Raw genomic sequence first — 19,362 nt, 5'->3', positions numbered from 1 at the left:
GGCAAAGCAAAGGAAAAAAACAGAATTAGACATTAAGACCCTCTTCCTAGCCGTCTTTGTACTGTATCGCCAGCTCAGATCGACAAGAGGATTGCCAAGATAAGTCCTTACAATTTCTCTAAAAGGGCAGATCTCTCGGCTATTCCGCTCCAAACTTTGGAAAACCAAAAGGGAAGTTGTAGAACCGATGAGGTGAATGAGTGGGCGAGAAAATTAAGCGAGAGGTAAAGATAGGAATCATCATCTGAACTGATGAAGGTGCAGTACCTTGGATAGCGCACGTACCGTTACTATATATGTTGAGTAACATAACAGGGTCTGATCACAGAGGTGCTGTCTCCGCCGCAATGGTGATCACCAGGCTACATAGCGAGGACGAGCTTCAAGGATATATAGTAGATACTATTTACCTATTGTCTTGTACCTGTAAACAAATGGCGGCGCCTACAGAAACAAATTCTATGCATATAGAGTATATAGTATGTACGTATTGCATGTATGTATCACTGTCGACTCGAACATTTCCGGGGGTAACAAAAAGAGACTCGAAAATAGTAGTATCCATTTAAAAGCAGGGTATTTATTTGGTACTATTGGATGGCTGAGTACTCTCAAGTTTGGTACCTGACATTCGACAGAAGTCGGGGTACTGTTCAATGGCCATGCTTTAAATGACTCAAATATGGCTCGACGGTAACCATGGATGATGGTGTTCAAGGAGGGTACGGGTACGTACCCCCAGTTAGTTTGACCCCCCAGAGAAGACGGCCTCGTGGCAGTGGCCCCTGTGTCCCATTTCCATGCAGTAGTGCGCTTCTCTCGAGGTCTAGTGCTTGACTAGACTACTACTACCTCATGGATTTTATTCAGTATCTATTCTTCTCCGTGTTTCCTCCGAGAGTAGATCCTCAAATCTCTACTCACTACTCCGCAATATCCGCCAGTTCGAGTGTCGCGGCGCCTGTCATATGAATGCAGTTGGTATGCCTTTAGCCGGTCTCTGATCACCTTGAAATGTCCCTCGTGTTTACTGCTGGTGGTAACAGGTGATGTGCATAAATCGGGTAAAACTTCTCCAGTACTTTCCATCTTTATTAATACTAAGTTACTTTTTCTTTTCCCTATTCTTTCTATTCTACTTGGCAGTTACACAAAACCGTTAGTGACCCAGCATCAAGACTTCTGATGTGATGTTATTTGGTCAAACATGTGTAGAGTCTGTTTCCTTTTTCAGGATAGAAACCACAAGCATGCCGATGTCTGTGTGTATACAGCATGTGTGCAATATAGGCAAGAGGGCTTAAACACTGTCAGTGCAGAGAAGTGGTCTGTGATTGCATGCATACTTTTAACATTTTTAATTTTATTTTATTTTTATTTGATGTTTGTTTTATTTTTATTTTTTACTTATGATGGTACGGTGCTGTACCTGATCTGTATAAGAAAGGGGTGTGTGAGTGACTTGGGACTGCATCATGCACCATGTGTTGAAGTTTCCATGGAGCCGGTCATAGTCACTTAAATTTCTCCCATAAATCTAATTTTCGCAGAGGGATGAACCGTATCTGTCAATCAGCCTCGTCATAAATCCTCCAGCTAGCACACTCGACTCTCATTTTTATTTCTCTCCCTCTAAGCGACTGGCAGTGGATTACAGGGACGGTCATCTCCGGTTTAGGTAGTAGTATAATACGTCCTTCCACATCGATTCAACCGATCTTTCGGTTTTGCTTCTACTATCGATTTAACCCTTCTTCTTCCTCCAATTATTATGATTCAAGACGTTTGTCCCTTTTCAGAGCGTTCTGTCCTATATGATCACCTGAGTTAGGGTATATTGACGAGTCTCTTCCCTTTGTCTCGCGTCTGAATACGGGACTTGGTACGGGAACTATCAACTCCGACGCAGTAATTTTTTACCTGTCTGCTGCATTTACATTTTCTTTCAGCCATCCCTCGATTCCACTGCCGCCCCAACCTATTAGGCCGAATATCACGTCGATAGCTTCCGCGACTAGATTGCCTTAGTCCTTCCCACTTGATCGAGTTCCAAACTTCTTGGAGTTCCACTGTCTGAGGTACACTCCTCCGTATTCCTTCTTCCCAGTTACTATTATTATTATTACCTATTCGCAACCAAATTTTTTTTTTTAGAATTTTCTTTTACCCTCTCATTTTCTTCCTCTCCCATCATCTTTTCCTCACGCTCACAATTGAATCAACCTATTTCGTCTCTGTCTCCGGAGGAATATTGGATCCCTCTTCCTTCCTTTCCTTCCTTTAGTTCCCCGCCTCTGTCTTCTGTCTTCAACCCCCCGGGACAAGCCTATACTACTTTCCGCTGGTCTTAATAAAGTTCTACTGGCCATCATCGGTCGGGATCCTTGCCCTAAACAGCTTTCTTCCTGCCCAATTGTTCGTCCTTTGGATTTTGTGCCACGTTCCGCTGCGCCTCTTGAGCGTTTGCGCTTTCGTTTTTAAGGTAAGTTACTGTCTGTGAGATTCATCACCTGCGAACCCATGGCCCGGCATTATTGGCTCTGCCTGCTACCGTCTGTACCTAATTTCCGCATCTCATGCTGACGTGAAATTGCATTGTCATTTTTTAAGGGAAAAAATTTAGCCTTTCCTTTTTATTTAAATATTTCTTTTTTCTTTTTTAAAAGCCCCCAAAATTTCCACCCGGTGTTTCGCCAGTACACTTGGTTTCGGTCATTCCTACCACCTACCACGTTATTTCCACCCCCCTCAAACGTCCGTCTTCTATAACCCGCCCAGACTTGCTCTTCACAACCCATACTTCTCCTCGACGTCCTTATATATTCCGGATTTCTAATATCGAATTTGATTTTTGCCAGTGGAAAAATTTCTGCGTGGTGGATTTTGTGTTTTGTGGGTCGACGTCCGACTGGTTCCTGGTCAACGGATATCCTTCGTGTCGCATTGCCGAGTCACGCATAGACTTCACGAGAAGAGTGTCTCTTGGTCCCTTAAATCGGGCCCTGGATTGAAGTGAGTATTTTGCGGGGTATCCAGAACTAGAGAAGCAACCTGGGGGTACGCTCTGGACGTTTCTGCGACAGCAAATCGTCACCGTTGAGATCTGGAATAAGTGCCAGTTACACGATTCTGGGATCATTTCTCGCGACGACAGAGATTCTATCGTCTTGAAGATCAGAACGACAGTTCGACCCATCTGACTGCCTGTCTACTTGCTCGTGGAACATGAAATAAGTGCGCTCGAATTGGTTTATTCTAGATTCAGTACCAGGACGCTCAATCGAACACGATTCCTTTTCGCTTTCCGCATTGGCACGCATACCGCGAATAATCGACCATGGAAGCCACACTTACACATCGGCCGTGGGAGCCTGCCACCACTGGACCCCAAACCCCTACAGTATCTTCATCGCAGACCCTCCCCTCGATATCGACATTGACAGCGAGCATGACCAGCACCGCCGCTCCTCCAGCGGAGAAGTCGCCCGGTAATGTGTCGTTGAATACAATCGAGCGGGACTCGGGGAATTGGTCTATGCCCCAGAGCACAAGTAAAATCGCCGCAGGACCTTAGTTGGTTAAGGAGTGCTGACATGATTTGCTCAGGATCCTCTACCTACTCCACCGCGACAAACGGGACCGGTAACTACCCTTCTCTATCATTCCTTACGTCCTCTCAGCCGTCTCCCAATCGCGTGTCCACGGTCTCCGATCGATCTCCTTATCCTAACGACCATTCGAACGCCAATACCCCTTCCTCCTCGGGCGCTCAACCATCTCCGAACTTCGGCTCGGCGCAGCCAAATCCAGCGCTCCCTTCTATTAACCAGAACTATGACGCGCCATCTCAGAGAGGCAGCATTGCAGAGCCCGCGGAGTCACGACGGAGCAGTATTGATAGTCGGATGAATCAGGGAATAAGCTCCCTTGCCATAAATCCCGCTTCTCCATATCACAGCACGAACGCGTCGCAGACATCGATCGTCTCGGGGTTACAACGAGAGCGTGGAATATCTATGGATGTGAATATGAATAATACCTACCGAGGCCCCCGCTATTCTGGGGGACAGCCTCTCTCCCCTTTGGGCCCACGGGCTGGCGAACATCGTGGATTTGCGGCTGGCCGCACTGCACCTGCAATTTCGTCGAACCCTCGCTCGGAAATTTATAATGCGGAGGCGCCCACAGCTGGTCTTGCATACGCTTTCCCAGATCCGGATGTTGCACGGTCCAATTCAATCTCTTCTACGACCGAAAAGTCGAACGCACAGTTTTGCAGAAAAGGAAGTACGGCGGAGTCTTTTTCAAGCAGCATCTACTCAGATTCCCGTTTGCCTCGTGGTCAGCATGGTATGTCAATCTGTGAATTCGGCAACATATGCCGGTCTGTGGGGTCATCAAAAACTGATCATGCTTTAGAACTCCCTCAAAATGTCCACCATCATTCGCTACAACATAAACAAGTTCGTGGACTTATTGGAGAGGCCGACCTACACAGCGGCAGTACGCCGTACAGCAGGACACCTGAGCTGAGGGTGACACATAAGTTGGCGGAGCGGAAACGCCGTAGCGAGATGAAGGATTGCTTCGAGGCTCTGCGGATGCGTCTTCCGCAAAGCCAGAATAACAAGTCGAGTAAATGGGAGACCCTTACAAGAGGTAACGATACAACTGCCTATGTCTATGTGTAGTTACCATACTAACTCTTTGGTAGCGATTGAGTACATTGGACAACTGGAGAAGATGCTGAGCAACGCTCGCCGGGAGAACGATCTTCTCCGAACCGAAGTCGACGACATGCGGGCCCAGCTTAATCAGCAGCAGCAACAGCAACAAGCTAATGGGCAATCGCGACCGCAATCGATGTTCGAGCATCATTCGATGGCTACACCGCAGGCTAATGGGCAATCACATGGCGCCATGTTTCCTAGTTACGCCCCGGGCGCTGGGATGACGCAGGAGCAGCCACGGACTTTACCACCTCTGATGAATGGGTCTGTCGCACCAATGCAAGGCGTGCAGTACACCGATGAGCGACGGTAGTACAACAAAGGAAATCTTCTCTACGCGATTATTTTATGACATGGCTGTGATACGAGTATGTCGGTCCTGAGCCTGTTCCATTCAGCCTCTTGCGCCCTGAACGCGGAAACGTCATCTTCCTATTCTGTAGCTCACTTGTAGATTTGATTCGGGTGGTTTCCCCTTTCTTATTTTTATTTTTATTATTTCCGAGCGCGAACATTCCGTCTCACCATCGCCGTGCCTTTTCCTGATTTCCTTCAGTGGCAGCCACTCTGCCGCGGTGTCTTATTGAACCCGGCCTTGACGTCTTTATCTCCCTTTCTTCTCATAAACATTTGCATCATGATTCATCTATTCGCATGTGAGACAGGATATCTGGGGTTTGGATTTGGATATGGGAAGTGTATGTTCATTATGTTTGTCCTCACCGTTGACACAGTGGGTGCCTTTATAGTGCGTGTGTACCAAAACGAAAAAGCGCAAACCAGCTTGGAATAGGAGTGTGTATGGTGTTTCAATTGATATCCCCGAGGTCTATGTGATTATTATGTTGATGAAGCGCCCTGAATGGTTACTGGGACCATACGTGAATTGATTTATTGAACGTCCACCGAAACCAACCTTTTTCGCCAGAAACTGGTACGAGTGTTCCGTGAGTCATTGTATATCTAAAGCAATTATCTACTGTCCAATTGATTTCGGACGATGAATGTGTATACATACGTATATTTGAAGGTGTCGGATCTATTTTTGTCTGGGGAGATCTCGCGACGCCTGATTGGCGCCCGGGAGCTTCACGACCACTTCTTCAGTGTCTTGAATAAGCGCCGTACCCACGACTCCATCATGGCGGCTACAAACATTCCTGCATCTTTCTCTGGGCCAATACGTGATCAAACCAGGACCCCCGGTCTGCATTTAGCAGGGGTCACCAGAGCTTCTCGTCCAATGAAGGTAGCTCAGACATCATCAGCTCCCGCATGTACTATGGAGCACGGGTATTTAGCATTCTGCAGAAGAGCAGTGCCCAATAGGTTGGATCGTGGCCCTGAGCGCTGATGCATGAGCTCCTAGACTAATAATAAAAATAATAGATGTAAGTTACTTCTTCGGCAAATGTCTTCCCATCCAATTTGCTCTCTTCCATCTTCCTCGCCTCATTGTGTTGTGATAATAGTCCTTCTCCCAGTTTGCCCTTTGTCGTTCAATTTACGCATCTCAACTATACATTCAACCCCGAAAACATATTCGGGTATTCCATATATCAGGATTGGAAGGCATGGTTACGACGTCTGATTAACACGATCTCACGGTCTCACTTTGAAGTACCACTGTTGTCTTTGTTTTATTGACTGACACCCCCATTCACTCTCTTGAATGCTTTGTTGGCAGGGAGAATACATTGTTAATGTGTTTCTTTGTCCATTGCCTGAAATACCTTTCTTGAATGGACTAAACCCGATATAACGCCCTTATGTCTATGATCTTTCCTACTGGTCCGCGGGGAAGTGGTTTGTTCTAGTTGATATACACATCTGACTAAGGTATGTTACTCTGTGGTCACACTGATACTTCGGGTCTAAGTATTCTATAAGTTGGCTTTGATTGACAATGCACAGACGATGGGTTGGAAGCGCCAGAAGCCGCAAGCTGAACTGCGGATTCCCACAATCCCGACTTTTCCCTTGTCGTCCCCAATCACAGAAGAGGTTGTTACTCCAATTTCCTCGTCTCCGGATGAGCGAGACATGGAAAAGCTTCGTCCCTTCGATCATCTGGGGGCGAAAGTGTCCAGCCAGAACCCATTCGCCCGCAAAGTAGAATACGGACAACGGCAGGAGGACAGGGAGCCGGTGCGTGAGGCCAATAGTTACTACTTCGTGCAAAAGGCGGCAGAGAGTGCGGACAATCCGAAGCCAGCAGTCAAGAAGAATACGGAGCGGCCTCTGGGATTGAATCTGGTCACCGATTTCTCACTAGCAGCACCGAAACCTCGTGATAATATACCGGAGGAGGGGTTCGTGGATTTAAATGATCTCAAGGTCCTTTCAAAGGAAAGGGCAGAAGAAAGATCGGCGCAGAAGGTCAAGGGCATCCTGAAGAAAGGAACGAGTCATGGATTGCAGCAACTTCCTAACGAGCCTTCGAACCTGGCGAAAAGGGGATCTTCCTTGTTTGACTGGAGGCCTAGCAGCTCACCAAAACAGAGAGGCAAGGATGACTTGTCTCCATCAGACCGGCCGATAATGATTGGTTTCAGCATGCCACGCGAAGAAACCACTACTTCGCGGAAAAGATATTCTAAAGAGCTTGACGTTGCAGATATCCAGCAGACGCCCCTCACGCCCTCAATAGTTGTCACACCGGCAAAGGACGATGATTTTTGGGCAGGCTTTAGCCAAGTTTGCAACCCTCCCAGAGTCGCATCTAGCATTTACTCCCAACCCACTCCGTGTATAGAAAAGAGCGAGTTAGATATCCCGCCTGTACCCGCCATTCCGGCAGAGCATGCAGTGGCTAAGAGTGAAGTTACAGACCAAGAGACGCTCAAAAGGCAGTCAGTGACATCTAGGAAGCAACGTGCATATTCCAGTGGTACGGTCTTCGAGGAAGACGTTCAATCGCATCCAGGGCTTCGCTCAAGGTCATACTCCAACGGAAGCGTTAAGAGAGCTTTTGATCGTTTGAGTGGCATCGACAATATGAGTCGATTGAGCGTTAATACGGAAGTTAATAGACACCAGTCCCAGGGATGGTGGACATACCTTCTGTCGCCTTTATTGGGTCGTTCCAACACAATCACCAGTCGAAGAACATTAATTGACGCACATCCACCTCCTGTGCCCAGTATTGCCACCGATTTGACAGGATCAAGCGATGAGTGGTGGGAGAAGGAGGTATCGTATTTTTCACCTGATACACCCGAAACGACGATAGCCAGTCGAGGTATCTCCGACTGGCAGCCATCTCAAAACAACCCTTTCGCCGATGATAAAGCTGTTGACTGTCAAGTCCAGGATCCGAGTGACCTGAATAACGCAGCGTTTGGCTTTCCCGACCAAACAATTCAGGGCGCTGCTGCCGAGTACTATCATGCTTGTGCACATGAGGTATTTACCGGGAAGCCTTACTTTGAGTGCATCAACCATGTCTGTTCGATAACTCCTAAAGATCAAATTCCAGTCCCCAATGTAGATACCACAGAAGGCAGTGGTTCGGGTGGAAGAGGTGTGCTCATTGATGTGGATGACGCGCCGAAACCCGTTGACAAAGAACCCGAAGGTTCAAAATCTATAGTCATTCCTGTCACAACTTCCCGGCCTCCGTCAACGGTCATCGACAAACAACCGTATACCCCCGTGGAGAACTCGAAGGAAGATAGCGGCTCAAAGGACGACATGAGAGCCCCTCCCGAAGAAAACTCTACGAAACCTCTCTCTGAAGAGGCCATTAGGGAGCCAGCACCTGCAGCAGGCAACCAAGCTGAGACCAACCCTTTTGTTCAGCCGGCTCAGCCAAGTAGCACCGTCCCGCCGCCAGTCACGAATGTATACATTCAATATACCCCCGTACCGTCCTCTGCTCCCGGCGCTACTATTGAACGAGTTGTACCCCAGTACATAGTGGTTCCCCCTTCAAGCGAAGGGACGCAAAAGCATGAAGAACAGCCCCAAGCACAACCGCAATCTCCCGGTCCTGTCTCCCCAGGCTTCCAACGAGCAACGGAAAAGACAGGCTCAATCCCTCTATCTGACATACACTCTACCCCGGCGCCTGCGTATACGTCTCATCGGAACACTCCCGCCACGTTACCACCGCGTGTGGATCCTCTTCCGATCACCCGGGAGGCAACGATGAATCCAGTTACAGAAAGCAATAGAATAGAGTCTCGACGAAGAAGGCTGGAGAAAGAAGATGCGATCGGTAGGAAAGCTGGTGGGCTTTGGCGCGGCAGAGGTTGTTTCAGCAACAAGGGATGTTTTGGGAGACCTGGACGTGAAGGACGGCTGAGGCGCCGGTGGTATGCGGCCATTGCTTCATTCTTCATTATCATTGTCGTGGCCGCCGTTATTCTCGCTATAATGCTTACCAGGAAGGGGGACGAGACACCTGTCCAGTCGCAATGGCTGAATCTAACCGGCTATCCACCTATGCCGACAGGCATTGCTACAGTTGCTGGCCCCGAGCCTCGAGTACAAAACTCGGGCTGTATTACACCTTCCACCCTCTGGAGCTGCGCCTTGCCCAATGAACAGCAGTCAGACAACAAGCCTTATGCTGCAAACCAACCTAATTTTCGTGTTGAGATTCGTTTTCGTAATGGGACATATTCGAATAGCACGACTGTTGCGTCGAAGTCTAGCAAAGCAAAAGCTTCTAGAAGATCTGATAACTTGTTCAGCCCGTCACCATCCCCGCCAGACATGAACGACCAGACTTTTCTGGGCAACACCACTGATAAGAACAGCGTTCCCTATGCGGGCGAAGAGACGCCCTTCTACATGACAATACTCTCCCCTCTCCAGATGTCCACCTCCAAACTGTCACGGAGATCAGACAGTGCGTTCCCTGACATAGAATCCCTCCTCCCATCTCCAGACCTTGATTCCGATGGCACCGCTGCAGCCGCAAAGCTCTATCCTCTTCCTGAGTCACAGCCCGTGCGGCTATACAACCGCGGGCAGGACACCGAGCACTATGGCTTCTACACCTATTTCGACCGGTCTATTTTCCTTGAATCATCTGCTCCACTCACGGACAGCAAGAACGATGATTCTACAAGCGATGGCAACGGCGGCCCAAGTAAAGCACATGCCCGAGTCAGGTGTACCTGGTCCCAGACACGCTTTCTCGTTCAGATCTGGACTCGTCCCGGAAAGACCCTCCTCAGTAACAGCTCATCTGGCAGCACAACACCAACACCCACCCACACAGGGACCAGTAACCCAACTAGCTCCAACTCCGCTACGGACTTCGTTCGTCCCGGTTCCTTCCCGTATCCTATAACGATCACTCTAGATCGGCACGGGGGCGCGATAAAGAAGAAGATGGTGTACTGCTACGGTATGGAATCAGATCAGCATGTCAACTCGACTGAGGTGAAATTGCAAGTCGAAGATCGTGGATTCGGCGGTAATACCATCAATCCGGCACCTGGAATTTTTAATATGTCTGATACCGCATTGAGTGCGTCGGGTTATGGGGGTTTTGACGGTGGAACTGGGGGCTGTTCTTGTCAGTGGACGAACTGGATTTCTAGGTCGTAGGCTGGTCAGATGTGGTATTTCCAGCTATATTCTCTGTCACTCCTTCTTCCTCTATGTTTTTACTTTGCGCTAAGCATCCTCTGCATTTCCTGTTCTCAAAGATCTTATAATCTATGCCAGATACTATCTCAACTATCTGAAAAGTCACATTGCATACCGTTCCGAACCGCAAGATCATTTGTATATCCAGAAACCCTGAGGTCGGCAATCACGATAGATCACTAGGTCACATGAAGAATGACTCCCGAGGGCATCTACTGGATCTATCATATGCAACGGTCTAGTCAGGTCGATGCAATAAAATATGACGTGGTCATATAGTACATGCAGAACCAGACATGGACGCATCACGTTCCGAGTCTGTCATCATTCCAATCACTGCAAAGTAACACAACATGACCGGAGATGCAGCATGACCCACATCCCTTACCTAAAAAAATGGGCGGGTGAGCTGAATTTCTTCCCGATTGGAAGATACCTGCTTTTCGAAGGAAAAAGAAATTCAAGATAGGCCCTTATAAAAGCAAGCATCTCGGCCCGAACAGAGACCTAGGAAGACAAGCAAATGTCATAGATTCACAATGGCAACAAGCAGCTTCACAGACCACCAACCGTGGTATCAACGCATCCAATGGTTTAATTTTTCCATGTTGGTTCTCATCCCTCTTTGGGCTTTTATCCAGTCACTTTGGGTGCCTTTGACCTTGAAAACCCTGGTCCTGTCAGTCGTATACTACTTGTTTTCGCTGGGCTCTATAACAGCCGGTAACCCACTCAAAACATGAACACGTCAAAAGAGAAACTAACAACACCACAGGATACCACCGCCTATGGGCCCACAGATCCTACACAGCATCAACGCCCCTCAAATGGCTTCTCGCCGCGTTCGGCGCCGGAAGTCTCCAGGGCTCAATCCGGTTCTGGGTGCGCGAGCATCGCCTCCACCACCGATACACAGACACCGACCTTGACCCATACAGCGTGAACAAGGGTCTCCTCCACGCACATATCCTATGGGTTCTCCTCCGTCAGCCTCGGAATGAAAGAAAACAGCGAGCCCGCATCAACCTCTCCGATATCGACCACGACCCTGTCGTAGTCTGGCAGCATAAGTATTACTTCTTAGCTGCCTTCGGCATGGGCTGGCTGCTCCCCTGTCTGGTAGCCGGACTGGGGTGGAACGATTGGACGGGTGGGTTTCTTTACGCGGGCGTTCTCCGAGCGTTCTTTGTCAATCAGGCAACCTTCTGTGTGAACTCTCTTGCGCATTATCTAGGCCATCAGCCGTATGATGATCGGCATACGCCGCGCGATCATCTGCTCACGGCGCTTATTACCCTCGGCGAGGGGTTTCATAACTTTCATCATGAGTTTCCCTCGGACTATCGGAATGGCATTGAGTGGCACCAGGTCGATGTGACGAAGTGGTTTATCTGGGTGTGTAGCTTTGTCGGGCTGGCGGGTGACTTGAAGAGGTTTCGGCATAATGAGATCGCCAAGGCGCGCCTGCAGCAAAGGTTTAAGCGGCTTAATGAGGAAAAACGACGACTAGACTGGGGCACGCCCCTGGAGGAGCTTCCTGTTATTGATTGGACGGAGTATCAGCGGAGGGTGGGGATGGGACAAGTGCTTGTCGTTGTTGAAGGCGTCGTGCATGATCTTGGGGCATTCCTAGCTGAGCATCCCGGGGGTGAGGCTACTGTTAAGGGTATGTTGGGGAAGGATGCTACGGCGCTGTTCAATGGCGGCGTCTATGACCATTCTCGTGCGGCTAGGAACCTTCTGGCTACTATGCGGGTTGCGGTATTGAGGGGAGGTGGGGAGGTGGAGTGTTGGAAGTAGAGGCGTTATTACTAGTTAAGATATGACTCATGGACTTTGTGGTGTCTTCTTTCCTCTATTCTGTTTTGTTTTACAGAACCTTTCCTACTAATGAATGACTTCAGAATAGATCTTCTCATGTTTCAAAATCTACCATGATACACACACATTAACTATATAGCAAGCGTTGCTGTAAGCAATAGGATTAACTAGTCTCTACATAAAGTCTAGATCTGGATAAACAGCAATAAGCACCCAATGCCCTATAACACGATGTATAAACCAAGCCAAGGTAATATACCCAAGCAACCGACCCATGGACAAACCAGCACAAGAGAAGAGTCACCAGACCACCACAAATCGTAGAGAATTCCCTGACTCAAAACCCATGCTCTCCACTGCTCTTTCTGAGCAAATAGTATCATTACAGTCCAGACCCACTAGTCTTCATGGATGCAACCTCCAGTAGGCAGAATCGTATATCCCAAAAACCCTCTATACCCAATCGGGATGTCGGGGACGGTGGAACCCTAAGTTGAACACGCAGTATAGTCAAGTATAAGAATAGACCGTACCCCATTCCCAAGCCCAAATAACCAAAACCACAACAATCCATTCTCCCTTAAACCAAGCCCCATCCTCCCCAACAACAAGAAGAAGAAGAAAAAAGAACAGAAAAAGAACCAAAAATGTCCACCCTAACCCCCCAAGAAAGGGTGCTCCTCGAAACCGCCACAAAAACAATAACCAGCATCAAACCCTCCGACACGCACAGCGTCGCTAGCGCTATCCTCGCCTCCGACGGCCGGGTCTTCTCCGCCGTAAATGTCCACCACTTTACCGGCGGCCCTTGTGCCGAACTCGTCGCTCTGGGGAGTGCTGCTGCGGCTGGGGCGGAGAATCTCACGTATATTGTGGCTGTCGAGGATACACGGCGTATTTTGAGTCCCTGTGGAAGGTGTCGGCAGGTTTTGTGGGATTTGTGCCCTGGGATTCGGGTTATTGTTTTAGGGGAGGAGGGGCCTAGGGTTGTTGGTATTGGGGAGTTGTTGCCTTTTGCTTATTCTTGGGGTGGTGAGGAGTAGCGGTTTTTCTTTTCTTTTCTTTTCTTTTCTTTTCTTTTTTTTCTTCTGTTATACTCCAGTTTGGGGGTCGAGGGGTGTATGTCGGGACCCTTTGTTATATGTTTCTGTGGCACTTGGAGTTGCGTTCAGGCTACGCTTGAAAGATGGAAGAGAGAAGGTTATTTTGAATGTCTGTCTATTATTATTATCAGATTAAATATATGATCTAAACGCCAAACCCAAACGCCCTAATAAGTCCTTTGATGTCCTTTTTGGAAAAGAGGGTAGAGGGTTTCAAGCCATTGACCCTGGAACAAAAAGTATTGTATGTCAAGTAGAAATTTCATAAAATGGCCCCGCTTCGTCATCATTCCTGTTATTGCTTCGGAGCGGAGATTAACCATCGTCGAAAGGGTCGCTGCTTATGCCATGAACATCAGTCCAATAGCAATGCCGGCGACAGCCGTGAGACCAGGAATGATGAGCTTGGAACCGGGGCTGGTAGGGGCGAAGCCAGTGGAGGTTGGCTTGGCAGGAGAGCCACCGCCGCCAACAAAGTTGCCACCACCGGTAGTGTGGCTAGAAGAAGAAGTAGAGGTCTTCGGGATAGTCGAGTTGGCGAACTTAGGGAAGCCTGAGCTTGCGGAGGGCTTCGGGGTCACGGCAGGAGCGGTAGTGTTAGCACCTGGGACAGTTGGCTGGATAGCGGGGACGCTGGACTGAGCGGCAGGGACGGTAGGCTTGATGAGAGGGACACTGGACTGAGCAGGGATACCAGGAATACTGGAGCCACCAGCGGTAGGCTGAATAGCAGGGACATGGGTCTCAGCAGGGGCAGTAGGTTGAGCGGCAGGGCCACTAGACTCAGCAGGTGCCGCTGGAGCAGCGGACTCAGCGGGGGCAGCGGACTCAGCCGGTCCTCCAGGCTGAACACCAGAAGCACTAGGTTGAGCTGCAGGAGCGCCAGTTCCGGCAGGGGCCTCGGGAGCACCAGATGCTGCAGGGGCACCGGACTCAGCTGGGGCCGCAGGTGCGCCAGACTCGGCGGGAGCACTGGGTTGAACTGCAGGGGCACCGGTTCCTGCGGGAGCACTAGGAGCACCAGTTTCAGCAGGAGCAGCAGGGGCGGTAGGGGCGCCAGTTCCAGCAGGAGCACCAGTCTCAGCGGGAGCCTCAGGAGCACTGGGAATGTTGGACTGCGCGGGAGTGCCAGGCTGAACAGCCGGAGCGCTAGGTTGAACAGCAGGTGCACTTGGCTGGACAGCAGGAGCACTGGGTGGGACAACTGGTGCAGCGGTGGCAGCTTCCTCGCAAGAGGTGATCGTTACTGTGTGCTCGCCATTCTTATCCCAGGCACTGGCAGTACCGGCGGCGATGGCCAAAGCAGTGACGACGTGATTCGAGATATGCATTGTGACTGAGTGGATGAGATGAAGATAATGCCAAGTAAAGCTATGCTTTTAGTTTGAAGGGGAAAGACCAAAGATCGCTCTGGTAGAATGTGTAGAAGTATTGATTAAAAGTGTATATGATGCAAAGTGATGAATTGAAGACTGATGATGAGAAGATTTGGACAGCTCATCTAAGGGCTTTTATAGTAGTCCCAGGGCAACTAATCCGGTACCATCGAAGAGAATGAAACTATCATCTTGTCTTTCGATGGTGTGAGCGCCTGCAACCGGTATGACCATACAGCAAAGTGACTTTGTATCAATGGGTGCTGCATCCGGAGAAGCACAATATCCTATTATGTTCGCCATACTGCCTAAGCACCGGAGAGGGCATCGGAATTGACGTACAGCAAGAGAGACTACCCAGAACAAGCATGAAGCATATCTTATCACGTGACGGTGTAATTCCGGCTTCATGGTTCCTGAACGGGCATCACTTGTCGCCGGCAGATTACCGGATGCGGATATGATGATGCGGCCAACAAGCCACGGAACGCCATCGTCTCAATCTAGGTAGAGCTTACCCAAAGAGGGCCCCACCAGTGCCACAAAGCATTGTATCTTTAAGTTGAATGCGAATATAACTCATGGCACCTGGGGGACGAAGCCGGAAGCACCCACGGTCAACGGTGGCCGTTGACAGGAATGACATGGTGGCTTTATTCCTGCCAAACCAGTACTAAGACGTTCGCCTTACAGACAGTGTACAGTAACTGCATGAAGATGGTCAAGACTGGGTAGTGCTTGAACACACTAGTGGACAGTGCTGCTTTCCACGACGCGTCTCGGTCTGTGAGTTGGCCAGTGCAGAGGGTCTTCCGCATCTGAGGGATTCTAGGTCTATAATTGACAAGTACTAGCGTCGGTAGTGTAACGGTTATCATTCTTGCCTTCCAAGCATGAGACCCGGGTTCGACTCCCGGCCGACGCAGATTTCCAATAATTTTTTCTTTTTAAGACTATGAGTGTTTTTTTTACCTTGTCACAAGTGTCTTGGGATAGGATAGCCTATAGCGGGTATATCCCACTCCATTACCATAAGATCTATATAGACCAGATAAATTAATTTGCAAAAAGTTATTCACGTCTACTTACTTTCCAGTAAAGTATAACTAAATAAAAAGACATCCTCGCCCATAGCCGACAAACTTACAAAACGTTACCTAGCTAGCTGATCCTCTTGTATGCGCAAAAGGTACACCTCGTATGCACGAGGGTGCAAAAAGAAGGAACTAGGCTAATTGTTTATGCGTCGGCCGGGAGTCGAACCCGGGTCTCATGCTTGGAAGGCAAGAATGATAACCGTTACACTACCGACGCTGCTTAGTTAATCAGTTTACAATTACTATTCAAATGAGGAAGTCATTTGGAGGGACAGTACGGACTATCTATATCCACATTGATTCAGCTACCTTCACCTTCTTTGTTTTGGACGATCAGTTTCTATCTTCAAATCTAATTGGGTTGATGTGTATATCTCTGTTGGTGCTCAGGACTTCCCTTCCTCGTCGATGGTGATACTGTTACTAACAGTATGTTGGTGGCATAAATACTCTTCAATATATATTGACGGCAGTTGGCGTGAAGCACCATGAGGTATTATATCTCAGGCTCAAGAACACCAATTGCCCATATATCTCTCTCCTTGTCATGACCTCCCCCACCAAGAGCACTGCACATAATTACTACCATAGTGTTTACCATGAAAAGGACAGCCCAGGTCCTGTATGCTGCCATCAATCCACAAGCTGACGTAGCTGACTAAGGCCGTTAAGTCACGCCTCGGATTCATGACCCGCAGCTTGAATGAGAGACCAATCGATCATTCTACCAGTCACTGCTTCCCTCGTGCACTCACTTAGTAGTTTGCCTTATCGTCTAGGTCAATGTATTGATCTAAACATCGGGATTGACTGATCCCGCCCTTCGTTACTATCCCCCATGCCTACCCGACGTGATATTCCTAGTCGTTCACTCCTTTCCCCCAGCGATTACGATGATGATGCCGAGTCCCTGCGATCGCCGTCAGAGCAGGACTCTGACTCCGAAGATGACGAGTTTCTCCGTAGATCTCGCACAACCCTGGAATTAGCAGAGCATGATCGTACCGTGCTGAATGACGAGGAGGAAACGGAGAAGTTGTTGATCAGGGGAGGCCCAACGCACGGTCTGCGGCGAATCTTCAGCCCCAACAGTCCAAGTGTAAAGATCGGAAAGCGAGAACGCCGACGAAGACGGCGAGAGGAAAGAAGAGATGCGCGCAGAGGACAGCATGAGAAAATGACTGATTCGGGAGAGCTGATGTTCGAGATGGAAGAGGGTCATCGGGACGACGAGAGCTCCCTCCTGAGCCGATCGTCGTCCGATCTAGATCGACAACTCAAGGAATATGGTGGTGATGAGGTATGGCTACCCTAATGACACTAAGCGTTATGTCCACCACCCAGTCTAACTGTCCCATTCTATCAGCGGCCTCAGCGCGTCTCGTGGCTCAAGCTTGCCTTGGTCTTCGCGGCGATCTTTGTTCTTTTCCTTATATTTCTGCTAGGAGCATACAAAGCATCAACGCCCTTCAGGACGACCAAAGCCCCTCAAACACTACTGTCGAACGGCACTGCTCTTTTCGCACCCACCACAATTCTGATCTCTCTTGATGGGTTCCGAGCGGACTTCCTCAACCGTGGGTTAACACCAACCCTTACCAAGTTTATTGCCGAGGGCGTGTCGCCACAGTACATGCTCCCTAGCTTTCCAAGTGTCACCTTTCCTAACCATTTTACCCTCGTTACCGGATTATACCCCGAGAGTCACGGAATTGTGGGGAACACGTTTTGGGACCCAGAGTTACAGGAGGAGTTCTACTACACCCACCCATCAGTTAGTATGCGGCCTAAGTGGTGGAATGCTGAACCGTTATGGATGGCTGCCGAGAACCAGGGGGTCAAGACTGCCATTCATATGTGGCCTGGCTCCGAAGCGCACATTGGCGGCGTTGACCCGACAATCCTAGATAAGTACAATGGCTCGGAAGCGCTCCCTCGCAAAGCCAATCGCATTTTGGAATTACTCGACATGTCTGGCCTCGAGGAAGAGGCTGGAATAGTTTCGGAACGACCTCAGTTCATCGCTGCCTATGTTCCTAATGTTGACGCTGATGGCCACAAGTATGGGCCCAACAGCACAGAGATTCGGAGCACCATCTCGGAAGTGGACGATATGTTGGGTAGCCTCTTCGCTGGCCTGCAAGACCGGAACTTGACCGACATTGTGAACATAGTAATTGTCTCCGACCATGGAATGGCCACCACGGCAACCGAACGATTGGTACAGTTGGATGATTTTGTCGATCTCAGCCTGGTGGATCGCATTGATGGATGGCCGCTGCGTGGGCTGCGCCCCAAACGACCAGAAGATCTTGAGACGCTTCAGAAGCAACTGGAGAGCATAGCCGTGAATTACTCGCATGCAGTTGAGGTTTACACCCGTGAGGCGATGCCCGAGCGCTACCATTTTACGAACAACGATCGCATCGCCCCTCTCTGGGTGATTCCGAAGACTGGCTGGGCGGTGGTCGAACGACCTGACTTCGACGCCCAGAGCGCTTTGGAGAAAGGCGAGGTATATCACCCGAAAGGCGTCCACGGGTATGATCACGAACATCCCCTGATGCGGGCGATCTTCATTGCCAGGGGCCCGGCATTCCCGCACCAACCCAATAGCCGGGTGGAAGTATTCCGTAAGTGCTATCCCGTCTTATGATGGGAACGGACTAATCGAAGTAGAAAATATCAACGTATATAATATCATCTGTGATACTCTCGGCCTTGACCCGCGCCCGAACAATGGAACACTGCGCCTGCCTTTAAAACCCGTGGGCCTGCATTCGGACGAGGATACCCCGGCGCTTGAGAACCCTTCGGACCCTCCAGTTAGCAGCACGGCTATCTCTGCATCGCTTAGCATGACTTCGACTGTACTGGCCTCCACAAGCCCAACAGCTACCTCTACAACTGCCCCCGAGGCCCCACCAGAGGCAGAGTCAGACGATGAGGCGGACAGCGAAAACGACCAGCCCTCTACCTGGTGGGGGACTCTTTGGGATAAAATCGAGGATCTGAAGGATTGGGCCGGGGACCTAATTGAGACCGTGAAGGACAATTTCCCTTAATTCCGACGTTATCGCAGAGCCAATGGACTCGATGACCGCGGTATAGTATATACCATTCGTTGCTTTAAAGATACCCACTTTTCTCCGTGTTAGATAATATACATCTTGTTGGATAATTTAATTATTTTGATTCGCTGCAGTACTTCTGTCTATTAGGAGAGAAGGAGAATTCTCCAATGAAACTTGGCAATGCGATCAATGAGGCTGAAATCCTTGGGCGCCGATCACAACGTCATACCGCATCGGGTCTGCCCTAATTGGGTACCCGACGATGAAAATGATTAACATGATGACTCAAGAAAGAGTCCAGCCGCAATGCGCCACAACTTGGACCCAATCATAGAATCATGGTGGCATGTAAACAACAGTTTCGATGATTCAGGCACCTGTTGCGCTGGAATGGATTGATGTCGACCCATACGATCTGTCTTTCTGCCTTACGGACCTGTGCTGCCTGCGGGAGGTAGTGGGAAGTTATAAGGATGTGAGAATATCCGCTATGGTCGCTGGATAAATCTTTCAGGGAAATAGGAAGTCAATTGACTCGAATACTCGAGTCGTCTGTT

At 49.4% G+C, this 19,362-nt stretch overlaps 8 protein-coding genes and 2 non-coding genes across 10 annotated transcripts; 6 read left to right on the top strand and 4 right to left on the bottom strand.

The window, feature by feature from the left end:
- Positions 1-322: 322 nt before the first annotated feature.
- On the bottom strand, positions 323-664 carry F9C07_7044 (uncharacterized protein; the record flags this gene model as incomplete). Its single annotated transcript, XM_071511566.1, has 3 exons — positions 323-380; positions 411-459; positions 610-664. 3 exons carry the CDS (start codon positions 662-664, stop codon positions 323-325), a joined length of 162 nt encoding a protein of 53 aa, XP_071365109.1.
- Positions 665-3,337: 2,673 nt separating this feature from the next.
- On the top strand, positions 3,338-5,613 carry F9C07_7043 (uncharacterized protein; the record flags this gene model as incomplete). The annotated part of the gene is made up of 4 exons (XM_041291047.2): positions 3,338-3,551; positions 3,607-4,350; positions 4,420-4,659; positions 4,715-5,613. 4 exons carry the CDS (start codon positions 3,338-3,340, stop codon positions 5,041-5,043), a joined length of 1,527 nt encoding a protein of 508 aa, XP_041144794.1. The 3' UTR covers positions 5,044-5,613.
- A 1,034-nt stretch (positions 5,614-6,647) lies between these two features.
- F9C07_7042 (uncharacterized protein) lies at positions 6,648-10,292 on the top strand (the record flags this gene model as incomplete). The annotated part of the gene is made up of 1 exon (XM_071511565.1): positions 6,648-10,292. One exon carries the CDS (start codon positions 6,648-6,650, stop codon positions 10,290-10,292), a length of 3,645 nt encoding a protein of 1,214 aa, XP_071365108.1.
- A 581-nt stretch (positions 10,293-10,873) lies between these two features.
- F9C07_7041 (putative acyl-CoA desaturase) lies at positions 10,874-12,134 on the top strand (the record flags this gene model as incomplete). The annotated part of the gene is made up of 2 exons (XM_071511564.1): positions 10,874-11,057; positions 11,110-12,134. 2 exons carry the CDS (start codon positions 10,874-10,876, stop codon positions 12,132-12,134), a joined length of 1,209 nt encoding a protein of 402 aa, XP_071365107.1.
- Positions 12,135-12,802: 668 nt separating this feature from the next.
- Positions 12,803-13,198, top strand: F9C07_7040 (putative cytidine deaminase; the record flags this gene model as incomplete). The annotated part of the gene is made up of 1 exon (XM_041285389.1): positions 12,803-13,198. One exon carries the CDS (start codon positions 12,803-12,805, stop codon positions 13,196-13,198), a length of 396 nt encoding a protein of 131 aa, XP_041144792.1.
- A 401-nt stretch (positions 13,199-13,599) lies between these two features.
- Positions 13,600-14,589, bottom strand: F9C07_7039 (putative lysine-rich arabinogalactan protein 18 precursor; the record flags this gene model as incomplete). The annotated part of the gene is made up of 1 exon (XM_041285392.1): positions 13,600-14,589. One exon carries the CDS (start codon positions 14,587-14,589, stop codon positions 13,600-13,602), a length of 990 nt encoding a protein of 329 aa, XP_041144791.1.
- A 90-nt stretch (positions 14,590-14,679) lies between these two features.
- F9C07_1434223 (uncharacterized protein) lies at positions 14,680-15,166 on the bottom strand. The gene has a single exon (XM_071508093.1). It carries the CDS (start codon positions 15,043-15,045, stop codon positions 14,770-14,772), a length of 276 nt encoding a protein of 91 aa, XP_071365106.1. The 5' UTR covers positions 15,046-15,166; the 3' UTR covers positions 14,680-14,769.
- A 321-nt stretch (positions 15,167-15,487) lies between these two features.
- F9C07_t118 lies at positions 15,488-15,559 on the top strand. The gene has a single exon. It is a non-coding gene; the product is annotated as a tRNA-Gly (tRNA).
- A 317-nt stretch (positions 15,560-15,876) lies between these two features.
- F9C07_t101 lies at positions 15,877-15,948 on the bottom strand. Its single transcript has one exon. It is a non-coding gene; the product is annotated as a tRNA-Gly (tRNA).
- Positions 15,949-16,569: 621 nt separating this feature from the next.
- F9C07_7038 (type I phosphodiesterase/nucleotide pyrophosphatase) lies at positions 16,570-18,796 on the top strand (the record flags this gene model as incomplete). Its single annotated transcript, XM_041291045.1, has 3 exons — positions 16,570-17,031; positions 17,098-18,364; positions 18,411-18,796. The coding sequence occupies 3 exons, from the start codon at positions 16,570-16,572 to the stop codon at positions 18,794-18,796; spliced, it is 2,115 nt and encodes a 704-aa protein (XP_041144790.1).
- Positions 18,797-19,362: the final 566 nt, after the last annotated feature.

The sequence above is a fragment of the Aspergillus flavus genome, chromosome 3 (assembly GCF_009017415.1).
Source record: "Aspergillus flavus chromosome 3, complete sequence".
Classification (NCBI taxonomy): Eukaryota; Fungi; Ascomycota; class Eurotiomycetes; order Eurotiales; family Aspergillaceae; genus Aspergillus; species Aspergillus flavus.
This window is presented reverse-complemented; position numbering and strand designations above follow the sequence as displayed.

Excerpts from the sequence above, each read along its gene's own strand:
- F9C07_1434223 (XM_071508093.1), bottom strand. The coding sequence starts at position 15,045 with ATGAAGCCGGAATTACACCGTCACGTGATAAGATATGCTTCATGCTTG.